Source organism: Pelobates fuscus, chromosome 5, assembly GCF_036172605.1.
Source record: "Pelobates fuscus isolate aPelFus1 chromosome 5, aPelFus1.pri, whole genome shotgun sequence".
In the NCBI taxonomy this organism is placed as follows: domain Eukaryota; kingdom Metazoa; phylum Chordata; class Amphibia; order Anura; family Pelobatidae; genus Pelobates; species Pelobates fuscus.
This window is the reverse complement of record NC_086321.1, coordinates 253314293-253342108: the sequence shown is the minus strand read 5'-3', so window position 1 is coordinate 253342108 and position 27816 is coordinate 253314293. Positions and strand designations below refer to the sequence as shown.

The window sequence follows — 27816 nt, the reverse complement described above, 5'->3', positions numbered from 1 at the left end:
TTAAAATCCACCCAGCCTCCCTACATTTGGGAGAGCTGGGTGGATTTTTTACCTGGGTTTCAGTGGGGCTGATGGCCGGGCTGTACGGGCAGGAAGGCAGGTGAGAGGTTAAAGTCCAGGCGGGCGGCGAGGGAGCATTGATTTGTGAGCTCTCCCTGCTCAGCTCCATCGCGCTCCGCAGAGTGATGCAGGGAGCCTGAATATGACATCATATTCCGTCTCCCTGCATCACTCTGTGGCTTGCGAGGATGCTGACCAGTGAGAGCTCACAAATCAGCGCTCTTTCCCCAATCGCTTGGAGTTCAACCGGCTGCCTGCCCCGTGGCTAACAAGCCAAATGCCTTGTTAGCCTGGCTGACAAACAAATCCTGCAGGACCACTAACGGGAACAGCATTCCTGCTGTGAAAAAAGTGCAGGAACGCCGTTCCCACGCATTCCTGCAGGACTCGAGCCCTGGTTATTTTCAATCCTATTGGACCCCATGAGTCTAAGTCTTCCAAACTCTTTATAGGATTTCGGCACAGATTGCTTTGTCTTGATTTTACCAGCAGGGTCTATTAGTTTCTTATTTTATTATTATTTATTATTGCCATTTATATAGCGCCAACAGATTCCGTAGCGCTTTACAATATTATGAGAGGGGGATTTAACTATAAATAGGACAGTCACAAATAAACTTACAGGAACAATAGGTTGAAGAGGACCCTGCTCAAACGAGCTTACATTCTATAGGAGGTGGGGTGTAAAACACATTAGGACAGGAATTTACAATCAAATAAGGTGGGCTGCCCTTTTGGAGAGGGCAAGAGACAGGTATGTGAGGTAAGGGTTAGTCTTGGAGGCCATAAGCTTTCCTAAAGAGATGGGTTTTAAGGCACTTCTTAAAAGATGCAAGACTAGGGGAGAGTCTGATGGCGGTAGGCAGGCTATTCCATAGGAAGGGAGCCGCCCGCGAGAAGTCCTGCAAGCGCGAGTTGGCCGTACGAGTGCGGACAACGGACAGGAGGTGGTCACGGGCAGAACGGAGAGACCGAGAAGGGACATACCTATTGTTCACTGGTTCACTGTCTCAGCTGCCGAGTCATACTTAACCTTGCATCATGTTCTATGCAGTTTAAACTGTTTTTTTAACAAAAACTGCGAAACATATGCAGACATTATTTATATGCTGGTCATTTTAATGTACTTAGAAACATTTATGTTAATGATTGTGTATTTTCTTCTTCAGCGGTCCAGCCAATGCCAAGTCTCCCAAACTCATAGGCTTGTTTTAGACCAGTTTGTTTCTAAATGTAATACTTTGGACTTTTTGAGGTATCATCCAGTAAAATGAATTTGAACATTTGTGCAATATTCTCCACTCTTTTTTTTCTTTCTGTACTGCATTCATAGACTTGCTTAGTAAATCATTTAATTTACTGCTTGTTTGACATGATTTATCAAGTTATATTGCGTTTTTGTTGAACTCTGTTTGAGTGGAATTATTGCCCAACATATTATTGGACAAGTTAACTGATCTTGTTCCTAAAGCTAAAACATGCCATCTTGCTTAAGGCCAAGTTGTTGTGATCTACTGAGCTTGCTATGCAGAGTATTTTACATGTGACATGCCTACGTTTGAAATATTACGTTGTATCTTGACACTGCCCTGTTTTGGTGTATGTACCAACTGGTCTGTAATGCTAGCATTGCTGTTACACAAGGCACAGCTATTTCTCGGTGTTTTTCAGTAGTAGAAGTTTGAGGATCATCAGAATTGACAGTAACATATGGGTTACAACATAATGTAAGCAAGACTTGCATCTTAATTTGCCACAACACTAATTGAACTGTCCTGTTGATTTGTTATTGTTGTATATCCACACCACTTATCTTTAATGAAAACAAGCATTAGGCTATAAAAAAAATATGCAACTGACAAATCATATTACAAAAAGTGTCATGAATACTGGAGATATGACAGAAGTAGCGGGTGCCAAAAAATTATATTTCTAAACTCTGCAGTGATAAAATGAGAGTGATTTGTAAATGTCACAGGCTAGTTTTAGAAAGAAAATAACGCTATGTATGTTACCCACCAAACAATTGTTACCTATTATACAAATACAGATTTGGGATTATAACAACCCCACTAGAACTGTCATAGAAATATATATAAACTGTGGCTACTTATGAAGTATATTTTCAGGCGTTTCACTTGGTTTCTGTTGACTTAAAGAAACACAGCATCATAAAGAATGAATGAATATATAATTATACAATGTTGGAGTGTTAGTACGTATCCCAGGACACCTTTGCTCTCCCTCCTTATTTAATCTGTACCAGTGATTTTATACGAAATAGTAAAAATATTAGTCAGTGGGTCATTATTGGTATATGGGTTCCCCATGGGCTTTGTCTATGATACCATGACCTTATATTCAGCCCCGTTGGTATTTGTTCTCACTCAAGGGTGCATGTCTGAGAGCTCTAAGATAAGCAATGATATGAGACAGGTGTGTCCCTTGTCCTCTCTTCTCTATGTACTTTCTCTAGAGCTATAGGTGAGCAAAACTCAGCCCAAAAGCAACATTTAAGGATTTGGAATGCAACACATGTCGCAACAAAAAAACAACTATATATGCAGATGACATTATGTTAATGCTTCAAGATCCCTTGCCGTTTTTACTGATTCTACTATTGGTACTGGAATGATATAATAACATCGCCTACCAAAACAATATGGTAATATAGCATAAGGTAAATAACGGTAAATCTCAGGCGTCAGGTGTAAACCTATCACAAGAGTCTGCTAAAATGTTACAAAACACGTATAAATTTAATTACAAGCAGGAAGGTGCTCTATGCCTTGGCATACAGATATTGCTAGAAATCTATCTTGGAGAAATCTGCATAGTACAGGCCCAGGGTAATAAGGTTTTTTTTAAGTGGAATAAGTATAAGATCTCCTGCACGGGGCGTTGAGCCTCACGCACCATGATGCTTTTATATTCAGGACTATCCCACTAATGTTTCCTTTAACATATCTTCGGTCCATCCAGCGCGCACTTAACACTTTACTACACTCATACAAGAATCCCAGAGTTAGTGCTACCGAGAGTGGATCACATATTATGGATTATATTATACAACACCCCTTAGTCCTAAAGCCTACCTTGAGTCTACAACACAATCACTACATACCTGGAACAAACACTCTAAACAAGTCACAGAACTCTCTGATATCCCGAATTGTCCCCATCCAAACACTACAAAACTGGATACAAGATCTGCATATGGAAAATTGGACAAAAAGGGGCATATTAGATGTTGGGCTCTTGATTTTAGGCCCAAATTGATTGTCCTTTAACCCCTTAAGGACCAAACTTCTGGAATAAAAGGGAATCATGACATGCCACATATGATCTTGCCATAGGTGACCAATATAGGTTTATTAAACTAACTACAGGGAGTGCAGAATTATTAGGCAAGTTGTATTTTTGAGGATTAATTTTATTATTGAACAACCATGTTCTCAAAGCTGAATATTTTTGGAAGTAGTTTTTAGTTTGTTTTTAGTTATAGCTATTTTAGGGGGATATCTGTGTGTGCAGGTAACTATTACTGTGCATAATTATTAGGCAACTTAACAAAAAACAAATATATACCCATTTCAATTATTTATTTTTACCAGTGAAACCAATATAACATCTGAACATTCACAAATATACATTTCTGACATTCAAAAACATAACAAAAACAAATCAGTGACCAATATAGCCACCTTTCTTTGCAAGGACACTCAAAAGCCTGCCATCCATGGATTCTGTCAGTGTTTTGATCTGTTCACCATCAACATTGCGTGCAGCAGCAACCACAGCCTCCCAGACACTGTTCAGAGAGGTGTACTGTTTTCCCTCCTTGTAAATCTCACATTTGATGATGGACCACAGGTTCTCAATGGGGTTCAGATCAGGTGAACAAGGAGGCCATGTCATTAGATTTTCTTCTTTTATACCCTTTCTTGCCAGCCACGCTGTGGAGTACTTGGACGCGTGTGATGGAGCATTGTCCTGCATGAAAATCATGTTTTTCTTGAAGGATGCAGACTTCTTCCTGTACCACTGCTTGAAGAAGGTGTCTTCCAGAAACTGGAAGTAGGACTGGGAGTTGAGCTTGACTCCATCCTCAACCCGAAAAGGCCCCACAAGCTCATCTTTGATGATACCAGTACTCCACCTCCACCTTGCTGGCGTCTGAGTCGGACTGGAGCTCTCTGCCCTTTACCAATCCATCCATCTGGCCCATCAAGACTCACTCTCATTTCATCAGTCCATAAAACCTTAGAAAAATCAGTCTTGAGATATTTCTTGGCCCAGTCTTGACGTTTCAGCTTGTGTGTCTTGTTCAGTGGTGGTCGTCTTTCAGCCTTTCTTACCTTGGCCATGTCTCTGAGTATTGCACACCTTGTGCTTTTGGGCACTCCAGTGATGTTGCAGCTCTGAAATATGGCCAAACTGGTGGCAAGTGGCATCTTGGCAGCTGCACGCTTGACTTTTCTCAGTTCATGGGCAGTTATTTTGCGCCTTGGTTTCTCCACACGCTTCTTGCGACCCTGTTGACTATTTTGAATGAAACGCTTGATTGTTCAATGATCACGCTTCAGAAGCTTTACAATTTTAAGAGTGCTGCATCCCTCTGCAAGATATCTCACTATTTTTGACTTTTCTGAGCCTGTCAAGTCCTTCTTTTGACCCATTTTGCCAAAGGAAAGGAAGTTGCCTAATAATTATGCACACCTGATATAGGGTGTTGATGTCATTAGACCACACCCCTTCTCATTACAGAGATGCACATCACCTAATATGCTTAATTGGTAGTAGGCTTTCAAGCCTATACAGCTTGGAGTAAGACAACATGCATAAAGAGGATGATGTGGTCAAAATACTCATTTGCCTAATAACTCTGCACTCCCTGTACTAACACAGGGCTTGACAAATCCCAGATCGCCATGGCGCCTAAGTATTTTGACTTGGCGCCTGGGATATGAGCCCCTTAACTCCAAGCCGGGCGGCCAGCGGCAAGTTGGCTGATTTTGTAGGAAGACCGGTTGTTGGGTGGTCATGGAGGCGGGTGGCTAGCTGGGCAAATAGGAGGGCGGCGAGGGAGCTGTGATGTCTCTGTTCTGCTTCCCCACGCGCCGCTTAATGGGGCCGGGATATGACGTCATATTCCGTCCCCAGTCTCACGAAGTGCTAAGCGGCGCACGGGGGAGCAGTGACCTCACAGCTCCATCACCGCCAGCAACAATACGCGCAGCTAGCCGCCCGCCTCCACGACCAGACAGCAAGCCATCTTCCTACAAAATCCTCCAACTGGCGGCCTGCATGATCCCCCAGCATGCAGCCCACCTCCATAATCCTCCAGCATGCCGCTTGCCTGCACGATCCCCAGCCTGTCGCCTACTGGACCCCACAGGTATTAAAACAAGCAATAATGTGTGAATGGCTGTCATGTTGTGTGTGTGTCATGGTGTGTATCTGGCTGTCATTGTGTATGTGTGTGTGTGTCATGATGTGTGTGTTTAGGTGGCCAGATCCCTTCTGTTTGCAAGGCAATGGTGTTTTTATTCACCCTTTTTTCAGTGCACACTGTGCAGCACTGACACAGGAAGCACCTCTATTGACCGTCTTAGTGACAGTCACTAGAGGTGTCTCTGAAAAAGCAATGTTTACATTGAAAAATCTGCAGGGACAGGCTATAGATACCAGAACCACTACATTAAGCTGTAGTGGTCCTGGTGACTATCGTGTCCCTTTAAGAATTGTATTTTTGTCGTTGAATATAAGTTTAAAAAGAATCTGGCTCCTAACTTTTTTTTAGCTGGCTCCAAGATTCAAAGCAAATTTGTCAAGCCCTGTACTAACACCAGTCGAACAAGCAGTAACACATATCACAGGGATTAATCTCCACATTCTACCAAGTAACATAATGTAGGGCGCCTTTTGCTCACACAGCTTTCCAAATAGGATAGGTGAAAGAATTGTGACATACACTATCAGATATAGAGTTTAGAGAAATGATGGGAGTACCAATCATGTAGAACTATTGATAAGATTCTTTAAAGATGACCCTTTATCCCTACTAAACTAAGTCACATTTACACAGGTAATTCAAGGAAATGTTGGAGTGTGTGTGTGTAAAAGAGGTGTATTCACTTTGTATGTGGTGGGGATGCCCAAAACTGTCCCTGGTTGGCGAAACCACCTTTACATTTAATAAAGATAATATGGACATCACATTACCTATTGTATTTATGCAACCTTTGTATTTATGTAATACTATGTATCAATTGTTCAAATGTATGCACTTTACTGTGTGACTTTCTACTTATATAAAAAGAATGCAACAAACAATTATTAGCCAGCATGTCGCACTCTATGGTAGAAAGGTCTGAGGATGCATGTGCTCATATACATTTTTTTTTTTTTCCAGATGGCTGAATGCGTCTGGAGCATCATAAGACGTGGACATCACCCTAGAGACATAGAAGTACTACAGAAGTATTATGCTTACCTCCCTTGCACTTCTGACAACAGCAAGCAATTAATTAGCCTGATAGGAGATTATTAAACCCAATCTTTCTTAAACTGAGCTCCTTGTCTTTTCTCCTCCTAATACTGATCCTTCTCTTTCGCTCTCCTCTTCAAGTTAGTGGTATCCACATAAGTCTTCCTTGCAAGCGCGCTGTCTTGGCGTCCTAATTCATTCTGGCCTCACCTTTGAGCCTCACATCCAGAATGTTACCAAATCTTGTAGATTCCATCTTAAAAACATAGCCCGCATCCGCCCCTTTCTTACGCAAGATGCTACTAAGGAGCTTGTCCATGCTTTAGTAATTTCCCGCGTGGATTATTGTAACTCTCTCCTAATTGGTCTTCCCAAAAACCGTATTGCCCTGCTGCAGTCTGTAATGATTGCTGCCACCAGACTGAATTTCCTCTCTTGTTGGTCCTCTCACACCTCACCCCTCTGTCAGTCCTTGCATTGGCTTCCTGTATCCTATAGGAGTCATTTCAAAGTACTAACCCATACCTATATTGAACAATTCTAGCCCCTCCTACATCTCTTCACTGATTTATAGGTATGCTGCTTCTCGGTCACGACCTTCTCCTGTCCGCTGCTCGCACCCATACGACCAACTCATGCTTGCATGACTTCTCGCGGCGGCTCACTTCCTATGGCATAGCCTGCCTACCGCCATCAGACTCTCCCCTAGTCTTCAATCATTTAAGAAGTGCCTTAAAACCCATCAATTTAGGAAAGCTTATGGCCTACCAGAGTAACCTCTACCTTACATACCTGTCTCTTGCTCCCCCCTAAAGGGCAGCACTCTACTCTCTCCTCCATCTCTGCTTCACTCCCACCTTATTTGATTGCTATTTCCAGTCCTATTGTGTTTTATAACCCACCTTCTATAGACTGTAAGCCCGCTTGAGCAGGGTCCTCTTCAACCTATCGTTCATGTAAGTTTTCTTGTAATTGTCCTATTTATAGTTAAATCCCCCCTATAATAATATTGTAAAGCGCTATGCAATCTCTTGGCGCTATATAAATGGCAATAATAAATAATATTAATTTTCCCTTTCACAGAAGTGACAGGTGCCATTTGCATGAAACCTTAAAAGTTCACATGATACTTAACTCTGCATGTGCACAGAAAGCTCTTTGTGGTATAAAAAAATCCACTGCTAACCTGCTGTTAAAGGGTTACCCAAACCAAAAAAAAAACAATGTTTTCATAAAACACTGGATTTGATTAGAGTAACCCTTTCTGAGGTGGTCTATCTCCCCCCAAAAAATAAAAACAACTAAAACTTACTTTTGTGCCATCGTCAAGTCCAAGTTCCCCATGTGGCCCGATCCTTCTAGCCTGAGGTCACCTCCCCTCAGCAGAAGGGGAGGGCAGCGAGTGCAGACTGAGGGGAGCACAGAGAAGACATGGAGGTTGGAGCTGTGCCATCATTGGCTGCTGTGAGTGTTGGCATTAGATGCCAGATTTGCACAGAATTGACATTAGTGAGCCTGGAACATTGTTCTGGTGGTGTTACACCTTGTGTGTGCAGCATTTCATAGTGAAACCGTTCACATACAGACTCCAGGCACCATCAATAAAGTGTTTGTGGTGCTTGGAGTAACTCTTTAACCTGTTTGAGTTTAAACTTGAGGTTTAGGGTGTATGACTGAAAGTACAATGCTAATGGATTTAATCACAGAACAGGGAGAGGATTATTAACTAAGGTGAGAATTCAAATGCCAAAGAAGCTTAACTGAAAGCATGGATTCACATCTATTGTCACTACTTGGCTATATTTCCTAAATATTACAGTTTGGTTTTCAGTTAACTACACTTTCGTGTTTAGTGAATAAGTTCTTGATTTTATTTACTGTTTTCTTGAATTGTTTTTCTATGTGTAATACATCTAGATTAGTTTGGAACACCCAAGGTATCATATGTCATGCATAGCTGTGATTTGTTTGCATGTATGTCAAGTTTTGTGAAACAGCCCCTTTAAGATATTTTTTTTTTCTGCTATGGAAACATTCTTTTGACCTATTGGTATTATCTTCTTGTGTCGCATGACTACACAGACTAGAACTATTCAGCAATGGGTAAAATATTAGTAATGTGACATTCTTTACACACTTAATGGAACACTGCAAGCACCATAACCACTACAGCCAATTGTAGTGGTTATGGTGCCACGATTGCCTTGTCACACCATCCCACAATAAGACATCAAACCCTTTTGGTGTATTTTGACAACTTGACTGGGTTCAGATGGGCACCAGCGCCGCATATATTGTATCCTACCTCCCAATCACTGCAAATATCAAACCAAGACTATTGTCCTTTTCACCCTAACTTCTAAGAAAAATGTGTACAACACCTAAAGAGAAGAATATGGCTGTACATTTTTCCCCCAGAATAGTTATAGGGAGCACTTCAGCTCTTCCATAGAAGTTGCGTGCTTTTACAGTATACCCTCTCATGCCGTTTTATTCAGAGTCTTATCCAGCACTTATATAAGAACACTAAACTATTTTACTGACTAATTAAGATCGTTTGATTTTAATTTTTTTCCATATGTTATTGTTCTGACAGCAGAGGGCGCACTGATTTTTTTTTTTTCTCTGGTGTCCTTACCTGACCTTGACCAAAAACCTTATTGGAAATAATTGTTTTATTAAATTACAAGAATAACATCTAAAGTGTTGCCATATTTTTCCTTCTATCCCTGTACCAGGAAAACCAACATGGAATTTTAAAGGTATAAACACAATGTAGAATTATTTGGCCAACTATACAGTGTGATGTTCTATGAGAACAACATTTGTTTTGATTGATCTTATTATTCAAATGTTAATTCTCTTAAAAAATGGACTTTGGTGAATATGCCTACTGGGTTCACTTTGGATTCATGAAAATCCACACTTTGGTTGCCCTGCACAGCCTTTTTTCAAATGGTTTGACCAGAGGAGGCAGGTGAAGTTTAGAAATGATGCAGCACTGCACCCCTGACTTGTTGGACTCCATCACTTAACTCCATCATATGCCATGCTCTCTTCAAAACCAGCTGCATTAATAAAGAGGAGAATGGAAACGGCAGATATAATCACGACACACGTTTACATGTTTTGTCTAACACACACTTAACAGTAGTCTTTACTGTGCCATTAGATTTAACCCCTTAAGGACATACGACATGTGTGACATGTCATGATTCCCTTTTATTCCAGAAGTTTGGTCCTTAACAGGTTAAAGGGACACTATATAGTCACCAGAACTAATACAGCTTAATGTAGTTGTTCTGGTGAGTATAATCATAACCTAAAGTTATTTTCATGCAAACACTGCCTTATCAAAGAAAAGGTAATGTTTACATTGCTCTCTAGGGACACCTCCTGTGGCCACTTGGCCAAACCAGCCTTTGACCCGGCCTCGTGCTGCCTCCTTGCTAATTTCAGCCAACAATGTTTTCCCTATTTGAAAGCATTAGATTGGCTGGTATCATAACTTCTGATGTCAGCAAGGAGGCGGATCTGGGGCGGGGCCAGTGCCAGCAGACATGCGCAGTGCTGGAAATAAGGTAAGCTCTTACCTTTTAACCCCTTCACGACGGGTGACGGACGAGGTCCGTCATCCAGGGGATACCCTTAACGACGGATGACTGACCTCGTCCGTCACGCGGTAAAATTAACCCCAGATCGCCGCAATCGCGGCGATCGTGGGGTTAATGGTGCTCCGGTCTGCCTCTGTATTAGAGGCAGACCGGGAGCACCGGATCGGGCTGTCCCAGCACATGTGCCCGCTCTGACAGCATGTCTGAGCGGGCACATGTGCTCTGCATACTCACCTCCGCCTCCCTGCACTTCCGGGTTCAGTGTGAAGTACAGGGAGACGGATCTGCAGTGATCCTGCCCCCTGGTGTGTAAAAAAAAAAGTTAAATTAAAATCCCACCCCCCTTTACCCATATTAATAAAAAATTAACCCCTTCCCTGCCAATTGATCACTGACTACAGTGATCAATTGGCAGGGATTACATTTTAATATGATCTGATTTTTTTTTTAACCCCTGAGGGTTAATTCTTTTTTTTTTTAACCCTCAGGGGTTAAATTTATTTAATTAATTTAAATATTTTAAAATTATAAATTTAGCTAGCTGGGGAGGGTGGAAGTTAGTGGGGAATTGGGGGATTTAGTGTTAGGCTAACTAGGGGTTAACGTTAAAAAAAGTTTTAAAATAAGCTTTAAAAAGTTAAAAAATTAAGTTAAAAAAAGTTTTAATAACGTTTAAGTAAAAAATAAAAAAAAAATAAACCCTTTACCCAGTCCAAATAAAAATTAACCCCTTCCCTGCCAGTCTATCACTGCCTACAGTGATCAAAATACAGATCACGGTATTATACTGTGATCTAATTTTTTTTTTAACCCCTGACGATTAACTTTTATTTATTTTTTAACCCTCAGGGGTTAAATTAATTTAATTAACTAATTTAAATATTGTATAATTAAATATTTTGCTAGCTGGGGTGGGTGGGAGTTATGGGAAAATGGGGAATTTACTGTTAGTGCTGCTTACTGCTAGTTAGGGGTTAACGGTAAAAGAAAAAGCTTAGAAAAATGTTAAATCTGTAAAAAAAAGTTTTACGAAAGTTTAGGAAACTTTTAAAAAATGAATAAGCAAAACAAAAGTTTAAAAAATAGTTTTAAAAAGTAAAAAAAGTTTTGGGGGGCGGGGCCGGGCCGCCGGAGGGATCAGACGCGTTCTGTCTGAGCTCCCGCTTCAGGGCCAAAAATCGGCAATAACTGGGGGTCAAATCTAAACAAAGACACACTCCGGCGACTAAACCGACGCCCAAACTGTTGGGGTAAGCAGAGATACCTCCCAAAGACCCTACCTGGTGCCAACGGTGACCCGACGGAGGCTCGAAGCACAGGGGAGCTTGAGCCGGGAAGAGACGGCCGCTCTCCCGGGTCTCCAGCCGGCGGCTGGCGTCCCCCCCCTCTGGACCGGGGGGGTTATCCCGGTCTACACGGACATCCATCAAGGCGCCAAACCGGTCCTACAAGAACCACCCCGCCAAGGTACACTTACCGAGCAGTACCCCTCAAGATGGCCGCCGGTACACAAGCCACGTGCATGAACTGCCAGCACAATGGAGCTGATCGCAGAGGAGACTGCCCATCTGACCTTCTCCAGGGCTGTACCGGCTGACCACACTGAGACCGGCAGCGGTGAGAATGACGAGAGCGGGAACAAAGCGGAGGACCAAGCAACCTCTCCCACCTGCACAAGACACTTCACTGACGAAGAGAGGCGGTTGAACTTAGAGGCCACAGCCAGGCTGCCCAACTTGGACCCAGCTTCCTTCACTGGACCACTACCCATCTGATACAAGCTGAATAGACAGCTCGCTGAAACCTGCCAACCACAAGGACTATTTTACCAAACGGTATTGTTCGGACACTCTCTCGCGGGACTAGTGTCACATACCCATATGCTAGACACCAGGCCCACAAGTCTCCTTATGTAGAATGCCTAACATAGCTAAATCCTATGGCATGCCAGGCTACTAGCGAATTGAAGGCTACACACAAGCTGAGGGTAACTAAGTATTAAAGAACCAACCTGCTGATTTGGCGTTACTGCATATATACACAGCGATGCCCGTGTTCTAAGAAGCAAAGTATCACTCTCCAGACAAAGCTACACCCATATAATACACAGCCAAGCTACTTAAAACCACACTGTTATAATCAGATATGACACTTATAGTCAGCGTTCTATTCCAGCACCACAAGTGTCATTACGAGCATAGCCTCACACTACCCAAACCTATTAATCTAGCTAAGCTTGTATTTGCATAATCAATCTGCACCGACATCGACACGGATTAGTACTAGCCTGTTTGGGTAGCTACCGTTGAATATATCTGTGTTACTCTTGACCCATAAAATTTATAAAATGTGCAGCTATCTCAAATGCCACACATGTTTAACACTGTTCTAATAAGCCTGCTAATGCTGTTGTGGCACTGCATGCATATATGTTACTTCTTGCACAATAAAAAAAAGAATTAAAAAAAAAAAAAAAAGTTTTAAAAAGTTAAAAAATTAATTTAATAACGCTCATTACCACTACACCTGGTACAAGCTAGCGGAAAAATGATGCCACGCTAAGGTTCAAAATATGCCTTTTGAAATACCCTGGGATGTCTTCTTTAAGAAATGGTATGGCTTTATGGGGTATTTGGATTATATAGCCTGGTAAAATACTCTAAAATGGGACATGGGCACAGCGTAAAAATTTAAAGTTTGAAAAAAATGGAATGGCTGTGTCCCAAATGTGCCCCTCCGATGTCCACATATACCTGGCAAAGGTACATACGGGGGTATTTTTGTACTCAGCCGACATAGCTGAGCAACATATAAAGTATTATAGAGTGGTGGTACACATAAGGTTTGCAAAATATACTGTGCAAACTCACTTTGTGTGTCAAAAAGGCAGAAAAAACGCTTATTACCACTACACCTGGTACAAGCTAGCGGAAAAATGATCCCACACTAAGGTTCAAAATATGCCTTTTGAAATACCCTGGGATGTCTTCTTTAAGAAATGGTATGCCTTTGTGGGGTAGTTTGAATTATATAGCCTGGTAAAATACTCTAAAATGGGACATGGGCACAGCGTAAAAATTTAAAGTTTGAAAAAAACTGGAATAGCTATGTCCCAAATGTGCCCCACTGATGTCCACATATACCTGGCAAAGGTACATACGGGGGTATTTTTGTACTCAGCTGACATAGCTGAGCAACATATGAAGTATTATACAGTCGTAGCACACATAAGGTTTGCAAAATATACTGTGCAAACTCACTTTGTGTGTCAAAAAGGCAGAAAAAACGCTTATTACCACTACACCTGGTACAAGCTAGCGGAAAAATTATACCACGCTAAGGTTCAAAATATGCCTTTTGAAATACCCTGGGGTGTCTACTTTAAGAAATGGTAGGCCTTTGTGGGGTAGTTTGAATTTAAAACTTACGAAGATGCTTGGAAATTGCACATAGGCCCAGCGTCAAAATTCAAAGTTCTGTAAAAACTGATATGGCTTGGTCTCCAATATGCCACTGTAGCTGCACAAAATAGTGCCAAAGACATTCATTGGGGGTGTCTTTTTACTCAGAAGACTTAGCTGAGCATAATTTGGAGGTTTTGAACTTAGTGGCACATATGAAATATACAAAAGGCCCAGCAAAAATGCAATCCGTATGTCAAAAAATGCACAAAATTGTTTTTTACCACATACTTTGGCATATATTGGTGAAAAAATGGGGGCATGCTAAGGCACAAAATGCACCTTATGATATACCCTGGAGTGTCTACTTTTACAAATGGTAGGCCTTTGTGGTTTTTTTTGAACAGTCAAACTGTTATAATACCCCAAATGGAAGCATAGGCTCATTAAATCCGTCTCTCAAAATTCTACTGTGAATACTGAAAAGGACAGGTCTCCTGTATGGCACTGTAGCTTCACGAAATAGTGCCATAGACATACAATGGGGGTGTCCTTTTACTCAGAAGACTTAGCTGAGCATAATTTGGGGGGTTTGAACTTAGTGGCACATATGAAATATACAAAATGCCCAGCAAAAATGCAATCTGTATGTAAAAAATGCACAAAATAATTTTTTACCACATACTTTGGCATGTAATAGTAAAAAAATGGGGGCATGTTAAGGCACAATATGCACCTTATGAGATACCGTGGAGTGTCTACTTTTACAAATGGTAGGCCTTTGTGGGGGTTTTTGAACAGTCAAACTGTTATAATACCCCAAATGGAAGCATAGGCTCATTAAATCCGTCTCTCAAAATTCTACTGTGAATACTGAAAAGGACAGGTCTCCTATATGGCACTGTAGCTTCACGAAATAGTGCCAAAGACATACAATGGGGGTACCGTTGTACTCAGCAGAAGTAACTGAACACATAATAAAACTTTGTACAGGAATAGCACACACCAACTTTACAAAATACACATGAGAAGTTCTTTGTTATACGTTTGTGTGCGAAAACCCCCAAAAAACACAATTTTACTCCAATATTTAGCAGAGGTTGGCGGTAAAATGGCTATGTAGAAAGTGTCAAAACAACCTTAGGTAAATAGCCTGTGATGTCTACTTTATATAAATATATACTTTTGTGTGGCAATTTTGTTTTATTTTATGGCTATTAGGCTTACAAGACAAACATACCAAATTCTAAAATCGCTCCACATTGAAATTGTATTTTACTCCTTGTGCTTTGTGACCTGTAACTACCAAAAAAAACTGAAAATCCCAGACACATTATATATTCTGTAAATCAGAACAAATAAATTAATTTATTTTTAATTACTTTCCTTAACCTGCACTAATTATGAACACATTATGATTGCAAAAACTGTAAAAAAAAATATTTTTCATTTTTTTTTCATTTTTCTGTATTTTTTTTATAATAAGTAAGCATTTATATATATATATGTTATATCAAATTAAAGCCCTTTCTGTCCTTTAAAAAACAGTATATAATATGTGTCGGTGCAATAAATGAGAGAGATGCAAATTGCAGTTGAACGCAAACAGCAAGAAAATGCAAAAATTGCTTGTGTCATTAAGCGTAAGTCAAGCTTCTGAAGCTCTGTCCTTAAGGGGTTAAGGGGGGAGTATGCTTTTAACACTAGTGTCAGGAATACACATCTGTTCCTGCCCCTTTAGTGTTCCTTTAAATATTTCTGTTTTTTGCAACAAAAACCTGAGAAGGGTGTGGAGGCGCTGCCCCTCCTTCCCCTATGGAACAGCTTCCACTTGGTTTGACTATTTACTCTAGGAGGTTACTTCCAGCTGCCATATCTGCCTCCCCCGACATCTTGCTGACTCCTCATATAATTCAGTTCTTCTCGTGTAGAAGCATTGTGGATGAGACGTGCATGCTCAGCAAGAGCCACTCTCCTCCAATCAACTAATTTCTATGAGAAGTATTGATTTAAGAACCAAGTCTGAATCCGTTATTGCAGTGGAAGCACCCTCTTGTAGTGGATGCCAGTAAGGCAGCCACTGGAGGTGTGTTTAGTCCTACAATGAAAACATTGCGGTTTTACACCAAATCACATTTTTTTTTACTTTCCAGGACTAAAATGTCAGGGGCACCTCATCCATACCATTTCACAGAGAATCATTTTTTGAGTTTCTGACATTTCACACTATAATGAGTAACACTCAGGGTAACTTTCTACTGTGGGAATCACTGCCATTTCAAAGTTTATTTAAAATTTTAGACTATATAAGCCAAACTGGAAGCAGATTTAGGGATTCCCCCCCCAATTCAGCTAATTTGGCTTTAGATATAAAATTCACCTTTGAGTAATATTGTAAAGCACTGCAGAATACATTGGTGCTATATAAATGCTAGAAATAATACATAATAGTTCAGGATAATGCTCACATTAATGAATAACCCTGCTTGTTAATAGTATGATCTATTGATTGCCCCTGGGAGTTTAACAAAAAGAGAGCTTTGAAAGTACTTTCAAAGAATTTACCTTGACTCCAAGGTTCAAGCTTATAGGTGTCATTTTAGATATCCTATTTTAAAATCGGCTAACTTGGACTCAGGAAATGCTTGATGCTTAAAATGACACTTAAGACCATATATGCCTAGTTCCGGGGGCAGATAGCCCCCACCTGAGTTGTCTCTCCTAAATCAGTTACATTGTATTTGGATACATTTGTGAGTGATAATAATCTATATTTTCTCCCTGCAGTGCTGTGTGGTAATAATGTATTGAGTAAAGTTCAATATATATTTTCTCCATGCAGTTCTGAGTGATAATAATGTATTGAATAAAGTCTAATGTATATTTTCTCCATGCAGTTCTGAGTGATAATAATGTATTGAGTAAAGTTCAATATATATTTTCTCCCTGCAGTGCTGAGTAATAATAAGGTATTGAGTAAAGTCTAATGTATATTTTCTCCATACAGTTCTGAGTGATAATAAGGTATTGAGTAAAGTTCAATATATGCTTCCCTGCACACAGTAGGTCTTCCCAGCTGTCCTATTACTAATGAAAGGATCTTTGCACATGCGCACATTCGCCATTTAGCTGCTCAGAAGGTGGCTTGCAAGAACGCCCCTTTTACCATCTTAGCCAATCACAGGGGGATTTCGAGCATAGCCCCGCCCACGACAGCTCCCGGGCTAGGTGCTTGGCGCGTGGAGACGATCCGTCTCCTGACGTCATCACCAGGCCCCTGAAGTCGGCGCTGGCAGAAGGTGTCTCAGTAGGTAAGTTATCGGGCTGTAAGGTGTCGCGTGATGACGTCACGAGCAGCTTCTCTGTCACTGCTTGCTGTGCATTACTGCAACCCGTGGAGGCTGTGATGTAACATAAACGTCATACCACAGCAGGGATACTCAGAGAGTGCTGGTATGGTCAGATAGCACTCAGGATTTATTGTATGTCTTGGTGATTGTGGGATTATCAGTTTTCTATCCTTTAGTGACTATTAGATGATCTCTCTGAATATTGTATAATGTTTATGTATTAGCTGTGTAGGAATGAATACACCATCTCTCCTGCCATAGTGAGCAAGTCATCCATAAAGTTTCAGCAGTTTCAGCAGTATTATATAGATGCTTGTTACAAAGTCTCATCATCTTTAGGAGAGACAGACACTCACACAGGCTAACATAATTCTATAGCTCAACAATGTGCAAAGTGTATGGCAGAATTACACATCAATAAAAGGAAGAAAGATGTTTCCTTCTCCCTCTTTAACCACCCTGGAGTCACTCATTTCTATGAGTTTGGAAGGCATTGCAACATATTTCTCATATTACCCATTGGGCAACTCGGGCTCTTTGGGATCTATTCAACAAAAACGGAATTTGCTGTATTAAATTCGGTCATTTTAAATTTAACTCTGTTACATTCTAATCAGCTGGTAAAAACAAACAAACCCTGAAGTTCACTTTACTCACTATCAAGCAAATTTAACAACTTTAAATGGATTCACTCTGGTTTTAGATGGATCTCATTGCAGCAATAAAGATTGTTTGGAAATAGCTCCAACTGAAGTGCAACCAAATTGTAACTGAACAAGAGCTGAATATCTCTATAGCTGAATGGCTGTAACATAACAACCCTTCTGCTGAAGTAGGAGGATTTGGTTAACAGAATATCATTCAGCTAGCTTTTGGTGTTTAATAAACTGATCGTAAAAGAGTAGGGAAAATAAGTCTTACTTACCAGAAACTGTCTCTCGCTACCTCTGCCATCTTCTTCACTGGATCATTTTCAGCTTGTGGTACTTCACCTAAAAGCGGACATCAGTGCTGAGGCAGCCTCCAAATACAAATTATTTCTCCCCTCAGCCGTCACTAATGACAGCTGAGTGTTCGGCGGCATTAGCTCTACATTTTTGTGAAGTGTAGGAAAAATTCTTAAGGCAAAGTTGTCCGTACCCTGTCTTTATATCTTTTGTGAGCATTTCATAAAGATTTTATCTATAGGAATTTCTATTTTATTTTTATTGGGGGGGAGTTTAAATATATTTGGGTACATTATATGTCAAACATCAAATGGAATTGGGGGAAAGCACTGGGGGAGAAATTTGGGCTAAAACAAACCAAACAAAAAAGAGGAAGTGGAAATAGAACAAGGGAAAAAACAGGAATGCGATGATGAAAAAGTAGACCAAGCGGCACTACTCCCAGATCTGCTTTGTCTATTTATTTATTTAACAATGTTTATATATTGAGGTGTTTTTGAATTGAAATACATTGCAAGAGGCACATGACTACAAAGTGATAATTACAGGAGAGTAAGAGAGGCATGGGGTAGGGAAAATAGGAGGCAAGATGTTATTTCGTAAAAACGTACCATAGGTTCGTGTCCCATTTGAACATGAATCTAGAAGGCACTGGCACACACTTCTCTGGCAGATCGGCCATTTTTTATTTGAGAAGCATATTAAGCAAAGACAAGAAATTAAAGAAAATGCTTCTTGTAAGTATGTGGAAGTTACACAGTGCAGGAGTGAAATAATTCATGGAGGAGATGCCATATGAATCACATGCAAAAAACTTGAATTTGACAGTGGTGCTTTTTATAAGTTGCTTACTGTTGTTTTTTCTAGTGCAATGGAAAACCCTTTACTTTTATTTTACATTAATACACAATCTACTGCAGGGGTAGGCAACCTTTGGCATTTCAGATGTTGACTATATCTCCCCTGATGCTTTGCCAGCATTATGGCTGTAAGTGCATCTAGTCCCCAACAGCTGGAGTGCCAAAGGTTGCCTGCCCCTGATTTAGTGGATAGCTAATATCCTTACTGTGCAGATAAGTGTATGGCATCAGTATTTTATCTGATGGAAGTCGAAGTACAGGAAATAAACAGAAGTGGTTGTTTCCTGTGTATCTTACACCTATGTGCGTGCTGCTGAAGTTCTTAAAGGCATAGGCTAAGCAAAATATCCATTACAGCTCCTTGGGCAGGTTAGATCAACCCTTGGCCCTTGATCTTGTACAGTATGGACAAAATTGACATTGATAATGCATTATTTGTAAAGGAAAACTATAGCGTTAGTTATACAAATATCCTAGTGCTATAGTGTCTGTGTCCCTAGTGGTATTAAGCCATCAACCCACCTCTTACCATTAAAAGATAAAATGTAACTTTTTACTTACCTTTTTCCAGGTCGAGACTCCCTTGATGCTGCTAACTTCTTTGCCTCCCATGTTGTCATGGTGGAGGCATGGCCCTGTCCAATGCTCCTCATTGAATCGGTCTACAAGATGCTCTCTCTTGGTGCTCCTCCTACCTCTCCCAGCGCTTTTTTAGTGTTTCTTTCACTGGGTCTACTTCTTCTCCCCAACCCCTCTCTATTGTTGTCCCCCAAGGTTCAGTCCTTGGTCCCCTACTGGTCTCCATTTTTAATGCCTCCCTTGGTAAACTCATCATCTCCTTTGGCTTCCATTATCATTTAAATGCAGATGACACGCAAATCTACCTGTCCTTTCTCCTGAGCTCTCTCTGCCTATGTTGACTAGTGTCTCTGACTGCCTCTCCACGATTTCCAACTGGATGGCTGCTCACTTCCTTAAACTCAACCTGTCCAAGTCAACGGAGCCACCATCACCTCTACCTCGCAGGCTGCCTAGGGGTTCTCTTTGACTCTGACCTCTCCTTCACCCCTCTGTCTAGTCGATCGCCAAATCCTGCTGCTTCCATCTCAAAAACATAGCTAGCGCCGCCCATTTTTAACACCAGACGCGGCTAAGGTGCTGGTCCATGCTGTTGATATTTCTCGCGTTGACTATTGCAATCCCCTTCTCAGTGGTCTTACGTGTTCCCAGATTGCACTGCTGCAATCTATTATGAATGCAGCGGCAAGACAAATGTTCCTGTCCGCCTGCACCTCCCACGCCTCCCCCCTTTGTCAGTCCCTACATTGGCAACCAGTTGGATATAGGGCTCGATTTAAGATTCTGGTTCTTGCTTACAAGTCCCTACATAATGCTGCTCCAACCTTACCTATCCTCCCTAATACACAAGTATGTCCTGTCGAGGCCCCTGCGCTCTACCGAAGACCTACGTCTATCCTCTGTCCTGTCCATACTCTGATGCTCGCCTCCAAGACTTCTCCAGGGCTGCACCATTTCTGTGGAACTCCCTTCCCTTCTCCGTTAGACTTTCACCCAGTCTCCACTCCTTCAAAAAAATCTTTGAAAACACACTTCTTCAGGAAAGCATATCATTTAAACTGTTAGCGAGTTTTCAGTCTCCTCTCCTGCAACTGTCAAAAATAACCTAAGTTCTTAGTAAATACTTTTCTAGCAACCTTTTTCATTACCCCTACTTATACTCTATGTGTAACTAATATACCCCACTCCCTCTAGCATGTAAGCTCATTGAGCAGGGCCCTCAACCCCTCTGTTCCAGTGCATCCATTTGTCTGGTTACAATTACGTGTCTGTTAGTCCACCCCTTGTACAGTGCTACAGAATTTTGCTGGTGCTATATACATAATAAAATAATAACAATAATAATAATAATCAATGCTGTCCTACCGTGGCTTATGCGTCACTTCACAGAGTTTTACCTGATCAGGGCAGCGGAAGTGCCTTTAATGGTTGTCATACTGTAGCCACTAGAGGCAAACTTAAAATGGCTTCTATCACTTTCTGGGAACTTTGCATATTGATAGCTCCACTTGTATGGTGGCCCGGGAGTGTAGGGGAAGATAGTTTTTACGGAACCTGTCCCTGGCAGGAGCAGCTATCTTCTTTTACAGTATTTACCGTATATGAGCCTAATGCAGACTTTCTTTTACATTGTGTTGCAATTTTCCTTAAGCAGTACTGCTAATCATGCCTTCTGGGTCCTTACAAATACCTACAAGCTGAATATTTGACCGTTTTAATTTATTTTTTAATATATTTTTGTGATACCTACTGTGATAAAATAGTATATTTAGTATTTTTTTTTTTTTAATTCTTTATTTTTGTCGTGCAGGTGTGTACAGAGCGTTGTCGTGCGCCACAACAGCGTACATTGACATTCAAATACAGATAGTTTAGACAGTGGCATGAAAAAACTTGCACATTTTTGTTTTAAAGACATAGTAGGCTAGACTGATATGTTGAAACGTTAATAAGCTGATAAAGAAACAAGAAAGCTTGCAGCGCCCTATCTGCGTTGGTCCTCAAAATTGCTCCTAAGAAAGAAAACAGTGGTATTCATAACTGTAGCAGGCTAACATTTAAGTACTAAACCTAGCATCTTACGAATCATGAATTTTGCTAGCATGTTAAAGTAATGATTAAAGGTGCTATAGATGACTCGTAGATAGTAATATTATGGCTTTGCACATAGCTCGACATATTAAACGTCTTACACAAAACAAGATGGGAGAACTAAATCAAAAGAACTAACAATGTTAAAACGGCAGGATAGCGTCCCTTGTGTGTGAGACTTGTATGTTATCACCTCCGAGGTCCAGGGAATGTCCATTGGGCACCCGCTTAGCCTATTCCCTCTAGGGGGCAGACAGAGTCCCCGGGTAAGCGTTCCTGTAGGCTGTCGGTGCACATTTGCCTTTCTCCCCTGGTTGTTGTCATTCCAGGGGTTGAAGCCTTCGCTTGTTCCTCTCTCCGGACCCGGTCGGCAGCCTGTGTGTGCCGGTTGGTCCCTCCGTTGCGTGCTAGAGCTCGGGGGTTGGTGAGTGCGGTATGCAGGTCGGAGGTCTCTGGAGTCTCCGAGTGAGGTCGGGTATGCTGGCTGGTTTCGCGTTGGCGTGAGTATGGTTGAGTGCTGTCGCTCGTGGGCCAGGACGGCTTTTCCGGCCATCTCGTTTTTCGGCGCCATTTTAGTCGGGAGGCCACTCTGATGATTCTTGGTGGGAGTCCGCCCAAGGTTCGCCGGACCGCCGGGCGAATCCAGGCCGCAGCCGCTTTTCTCGCCATCTTGAAGGCTCGGCGCCCGGCATTGAGTTCCGTCCAGAGGCCTGCGCAGAGCCGGTCGAAGAATGCCCAAATATGTTTGGGTGGCTTGATACGGGGACTCTGTGTTGCAGGCCGTGCCTGTTCCGCCATCTTAGCGGTCCCCCTGCAAGTTCGCCTCACCGCATGTTTTGTCGTTTGTTCGCGTTGCTTTGCGGGGGTAGTCTGCCCCGGCAGGGACCGGGATATCCCCCGCCGGTCCAGGGGGGGGGGGGTAGCGGGGCAGCGTATGCTTCTTGCTTGCGAGCGGTTCCCGTGCCGGGTGAGCGGCCGCCTCCCCCAGGCACCAGTCTCCGTTCCCGTGGAGGCCTCGTGGCCGGTTTGAGCGCTCGTGTTGCAGGTAGTCGCGAGACACATATCGGTGCGTTCCACCGGGTGTCCTGCTGCATTTTCCGGGCATCAGGTGTTGCATACATTGTTTGATTGTCCGGGATTATTGATTTAGTGCCCGCTGGTGTCGGAGCGCTTAGAAAGCACGTCCGGCCACCTTGGCAGTCAGGCCCAGCCCCATAAAATAGTATTTTAACTTTCATACTAACATTTCAGACCCAGTTTGAAACATACTCTGTATACTGTCTAAAGCTTTGTGAAAAATAAAAATCGTGTAACTGTACATGTTTTTTAATTTTTACGTTTGTCAGGAAAGCAATCTATACACAAAATGTATGTGTGATATATTTATTTGCTAGCTATTCATCCCTTGCTTTAAAGACTTGTTATATTAGTATGTTTTCAATCAAAAAGTGCTCGGTAGTTTCCGTCCAGGCAAACATTGCAAAATAACAAGAATTGGAAAATGAAGGGTTATGCACTAAACTGAGAATTGCAAGTGAATTTAAAAATGTAGGCCAAATTAGCTGAAATAGCCAAATTAGAAACATTCTCCAAGTCTATTCTATTTTCAGTTTTGCTGTTTTGGCCTTAAATTAGAAATTCACTTTGAATTCCCAGCTGTTCTCACTACTAAACAACGCTGATTGTTCTATTTCTCCTGTTCTCGACATGTTTTCTTTATGCTGACGGCTAGATGAAACAGACAGCATTTATTATTATTATTATTATTATTAGCATCTATTCAGCTCCAAAATATTCAGAGTATATAGGTATATATAATATAGATGTATAGAATGGGAATATAAAACAAGAAGTATTGTCTTAAAGTTACACTATAGCATTAATAATGCAAACATATATTCCGATCGCTATAGTGTTTCCCTGCCTATTTAGCAGTGTGTCCCTCCCACCTGTAAGGTTTGAAAGGTCTCACTTTGGCAGCAATGCTCAAATGAATGATCGCCGCCAATCCAATGCTTCCCCATAAGGACACTGCACCCAGACCATTTCATTGAGATGAAGTTATCTGTGTGCTTTTAAGAGACAAACCAGCTGCTGATTTCTATGTATAATTTTATTTTTCCCACCTTTGTGATACAAATTTGTTGACTATAGAGGTAAATGAACATAATATTTAAATTCTGGGAAGCGACATTTCCCCTTCACCCTTCACATTCAGTATGAACCACCGCTACAGCTGGGGAAAATGACTCAATTTTAGAAATGCCTTGAGTATAAGGTTTCTAACACCCATAGTTGCATAGTAATACAAGCAGAAAAATCACTCAAATCCATTAAACTCCGCCTTTAACACCGCTGAATTACTGTTGTTGATCCAAACGAAGTTAAAACAAACAAAAAAACCTCCCCACAATCTGAAATAATTTCCAGTTTGGGGAGAATTCCTTCATGTCTCCTAGCTAGCAGTCAGATTTGTCCTTGGATCAATAAGCTATTATTAGCTAGCACAGATACCAAGCTTTTGGAGATATAGATAATCCCAAAATTCCCGACAGAAGTAAATCGGCTATGTCTCCTTAAGGAAACTCTTGTGATATTGAAAGCTCAGTCATAACCAGTAATTAATAGCAGTGGTGAACTCAGAGGGATGCAGTTAGATCCATCCTCTGTAATGAAATAGAAATGCCTGGGTACTGGCAACACTTGAAGTGAATGTTATTAGAACGTTAATAAAACCAACACAATATGTGACAGTAACATAGCAAAAATGGCGAACACAGCATAACCTGTCTGGTATTTTGACCCTCCGTATGTCTGGCTTTTGTTTCACTTGTGTATCCATGTCAATCATTCTTTAGACTGATAAGAAATGGATCGCTTTATCCCCCTGCTGCCAGCCAGCACTATTTTTTTTATTTTCTACCAATACAACATCTTACCTCTACAGATCTTAGAACCTGCCTTCATGCTTGGCTTTATAAATATATTTAAATATTTGCATTGGAAACATGCTCATATATCCATTAAGTGTCAAACACTTTGGTTGTGTTTGAATGGACTGTGCCTCCTCTATTCTTTAGCATCATAACAATGTAACAGATAAAACAAATGATGTGATAAGTTCCCAGCTAATGCACACAGGGACACACAATTCATAACTGTGTAGCCTGAGAAAATAACTCACATTTGATGTAATTCTTGGGTTTCTGCGTGCATCCCATGGACTGGAGCAGCTGTTTCTTCTTCGAAGCTACACACACATGTCCTGTTTAAGAGGCATGAGTAAGTGTCACATCAACTCATTATGAATGCATTGCCTCATATAGACAGAAGGCTGACTCTGAGATACATGATGCCTCTTTAACCCCTTCAAGGAAGGCAGCTGGAATAACCAGTTGACGATGCAAGAAAGTAAAAACACCCTGCTGTTCTGTTAAGATAAACGCTTTTTAAAAAGGGTGTGTTTTTACAGTTTGTACTAAACAAGCACATTACTTACACTTGCACTTTAGATTTGATCTCACAGTTTGTTTGTTTTTTGCAGCGATAAATACCTATAAATACGTATGTGGTTGATTAAATACATTTGTAATATTGTTTCTTAAATGTAAGTGAACGCAATTGATAAATACCTGTCTTTGACCTTATTTCAGTCGTTATTTAAGATGTCAGAAGATCTCAAGAAAAGATTACAATTTCCAAACTCTCTTATTCAGACACAGGTATGTGGGTGTCTTCTTTTCTTGTTTTAGGTTATAGCTGGTTACTTACGTTTTCAGAAATATTACAAATGCACTGTTCCTTATACCATAAGTAAACCTTGCTCTATATACTGTAATTCCATGTAATTAATAGAAACGTAGTCAATAATATAAATTCTGCTCCTAACAACTGTCATTTTTCTGGCAATATATTTTCTACCTTCGTATTCATGTCGGCACAATGTAGTGGATGTGGTAGCACTCCAGGGGAGTAACGGAGTAATCGGTGCGCAATCTGGTACATAGTGGTGGTGGTCTGCTACGTCCAGCATTGAATAATATAAAATAATCTATAGGTTCAACAGAAAAGGCACATATAATATGTAGGTTTATTGAAAACAGAAACACAAAACAAATATGTTTTGGCCAATGACCTTTAATCATGTATGGTTAAGGCCTTTTGACCAAAATGTGGTATTCTTTTATTTGTGTCCTGTTTTCAGTAAACATGCATATGCTATTTGTGCCTATTCTGTTAAACCTGTGTGTTCTTCCATATTTTATCTAGGAACAGGTATCATTCAAATAGATGCAGCATCAGTTTAATTGTTACAGCAGTGAACCTTTCTGTCATCTTTTGTGACATTAATGTTCTTTAGAAAAACAAACAAAAAAAAGGGATCCCACACTTGTTCTGGTACGAAATTACAACCAAAACCCAAACCAACATGGATGATGCATTCTGGTATATATGGCTATATTGGTTATGCAGGCTTATTACATTGATAACAGAGATTGCTGCCTTAATAAAAATTCAGGGATTGTGGGAACAACACTGCGACATAATGTAAAGATTGTAATTGTACAGTTGGTATTAGGTTTTGAACGTTCTTGTGAAAGTAAATACACAGGTGTGATTGTTTTATCAGAGAGCTCAGTGCATTTCTTATGTCCATTGTTCGGGGTCCTAGGGAGTAGCAAGGCTAAAGGATAAACTTTTCTTGGTGGTAATCTTGACATGATTGCTAGTATTGCAATTGTAAGTATTAAAAAAAGATTTAAAGAAATAAAAATAGATATTAAGGAACTGCAATGATAAATCCGTTTACAAATACTACGTATTAATCTGAGCACTCAAATAACATGACTTGCTTCAGAGATAGAAGGTGAAAGCGCACAGAATTATAGAGTTGTTACCTTAACTTTCTACCATCTGTGGGACTCAGCCTATGGAGAAAAATTGCCTATGTCCGTAAAGGAGACATACATGCTCTAAAAGTTCAGAGCCAACTTTAACAGGCTCAACAAATTGTGAGTGTTTCGAGTTCTATCCTCTTCTCACAAAATACTTATGCAGATTACACTATGTTGTGTTTTATTTTTATCTTTGTATAGGAAATATTCACACCGTCTTTTATCAAGTGTAATGTACATTTACGGTAACAACTCTCTAATTGTGTGCCCTTTCACCTTGTATCTCTGGACTATATCTCTTCTTAAGTACAATAAATAAAGTGACAATATACTTGGGTGATTTAGCAGCACCACACTTATATATTCCTTAGCGCCACCTATATCTTTTTCTTGCTATAACATGACTTGCTTGCTTTGTCAGACTCTGGTGGTTGCTTACTTATTGTTTCTCTAAATTTCTACCAACTAATGATAGCCCATAGCAGTCGTTGAGCTAATCGTTAAGTATGGTACCTAAAATGTTATAAAATTAAATAAAAAATTATTATCTCTGTAAAATGTGATATTGGCATGTTTCAATGGTAGTCTTTATTAAATCAGTGATTGCTGCTGTAGGATTTTAAAGACAGATTGGAGACGGCCATTTGGATCTCCTTGTGATAGACATTGTAGGCCAAGCTTTTTGGAGCTTCATACGCTTAATATTTGATAATCAATATGTTTGTGTTAAGAGCCATGTTTGCAGAAAACTGCGTTTGTGTGTGGCAAATAACACTCTTGAATAAAAAACTTTGAACGGGGGGGCGGGGCCGGACCGCCAACGGGATCAGACGTACTCAGTCTGAGCTCCCGCTTTGGGGGACCCAAAATCGGCGCAAACTGGAGGCAAACACTCCCTATCAACCGGCAACGGAGACCAAGCGGAGCCCCAGACCCTGGGGTACGAGGAGATACCCCTCAAGACCCTACCTGGGACCTACAGTAACCCGAAGAAGGCCCGAAGCGTGTTGGAGCTTGAGCCGGGAAGAGACGGCCGCTCTCCTGGGTCTCCGGTTGGGGTCCGGCCTCCTCCCCCCCCCCTCTGGACCGGGGGGGTCATCCCGGTCTACATCTACACCAGCAACTCCTATCACGCCAAGCCAGGCGGCAAACAATCACCCTGCTGGGGAAAACTCACCGGCAGCACCCTCCCAAGATGGCCGCCGCACGCCAGCCACATGTGCGAAGTACCCACAGACTGGAACTTGCACACAGAGGACACCATCCAGCGCCATCTGAGCACCACAGTAACCTGCTCCAGGGATGTGTCAGCTCACTACACTACGTTACACAAAGTGAGGTTAGTGGCTTATGTGTGGGGCGGAAAAATTTCTTTGTGCGTGTGGAAAGCACCATCACTCTCCTGAACACAACCGCAGGCCACACGTCTAAGATGGCGGCAGCCCTCATCACGAAATCTCAAACAGACAAAGCTGACTCACATATCATTGCAGCAAGCGGCTTACAGGAGCTGTGCAGCGACCGAGCAG

At 41.2% G+C, this 27816-nt stretch overlaps 2 protein-coding genes across 3 annotated transcripts in view; one reads left to right on the top strand and one right to left on the bottom strand.

The window, feature by feature from the left end:
• Positions 1 to 24660, bottom strand: part of MLLT3 (MLLT3 super elongation complex subunit) — a 266211-nt gene extending 241551 nt beyond the window's left edge. The window contains exon 1 of the mRNA XM_063455222.1: positions 24577 to 24660. The gene's annotated coding sequence lies outside the window, so the exon portion shown is untranslated. The remainder of the gene's footprint in view (positions 1 to 24576) is intronic.
• The window catches only part of FOCAD (focadhesin), a 207238-nt gene continuing 196215 nt past the window's right edge, over positions 16794 to 27816 (top strand). The window contains exons 1-2 of one of the 2 annotated variants that reach the window (XM_063455217.1): positions 16794 to 16876; positions 25046 to 25114. In XM_063455217.1, coding sequence (XP_063311287.1) covers positions 25058 to 25114 — 57 coding nt within the window. In that variant the 5' untranslated portion in view covers positions 16794 to 16876; positions 25046 to 25057. Of the gene's footprint in view, positions 16877 to 24655; positions 24675 to 25045; positions 25115 to 27816 lie in introns of those variants that run through there. The other variant, XM_063455218.1, reaches the window with a different exon arrangement.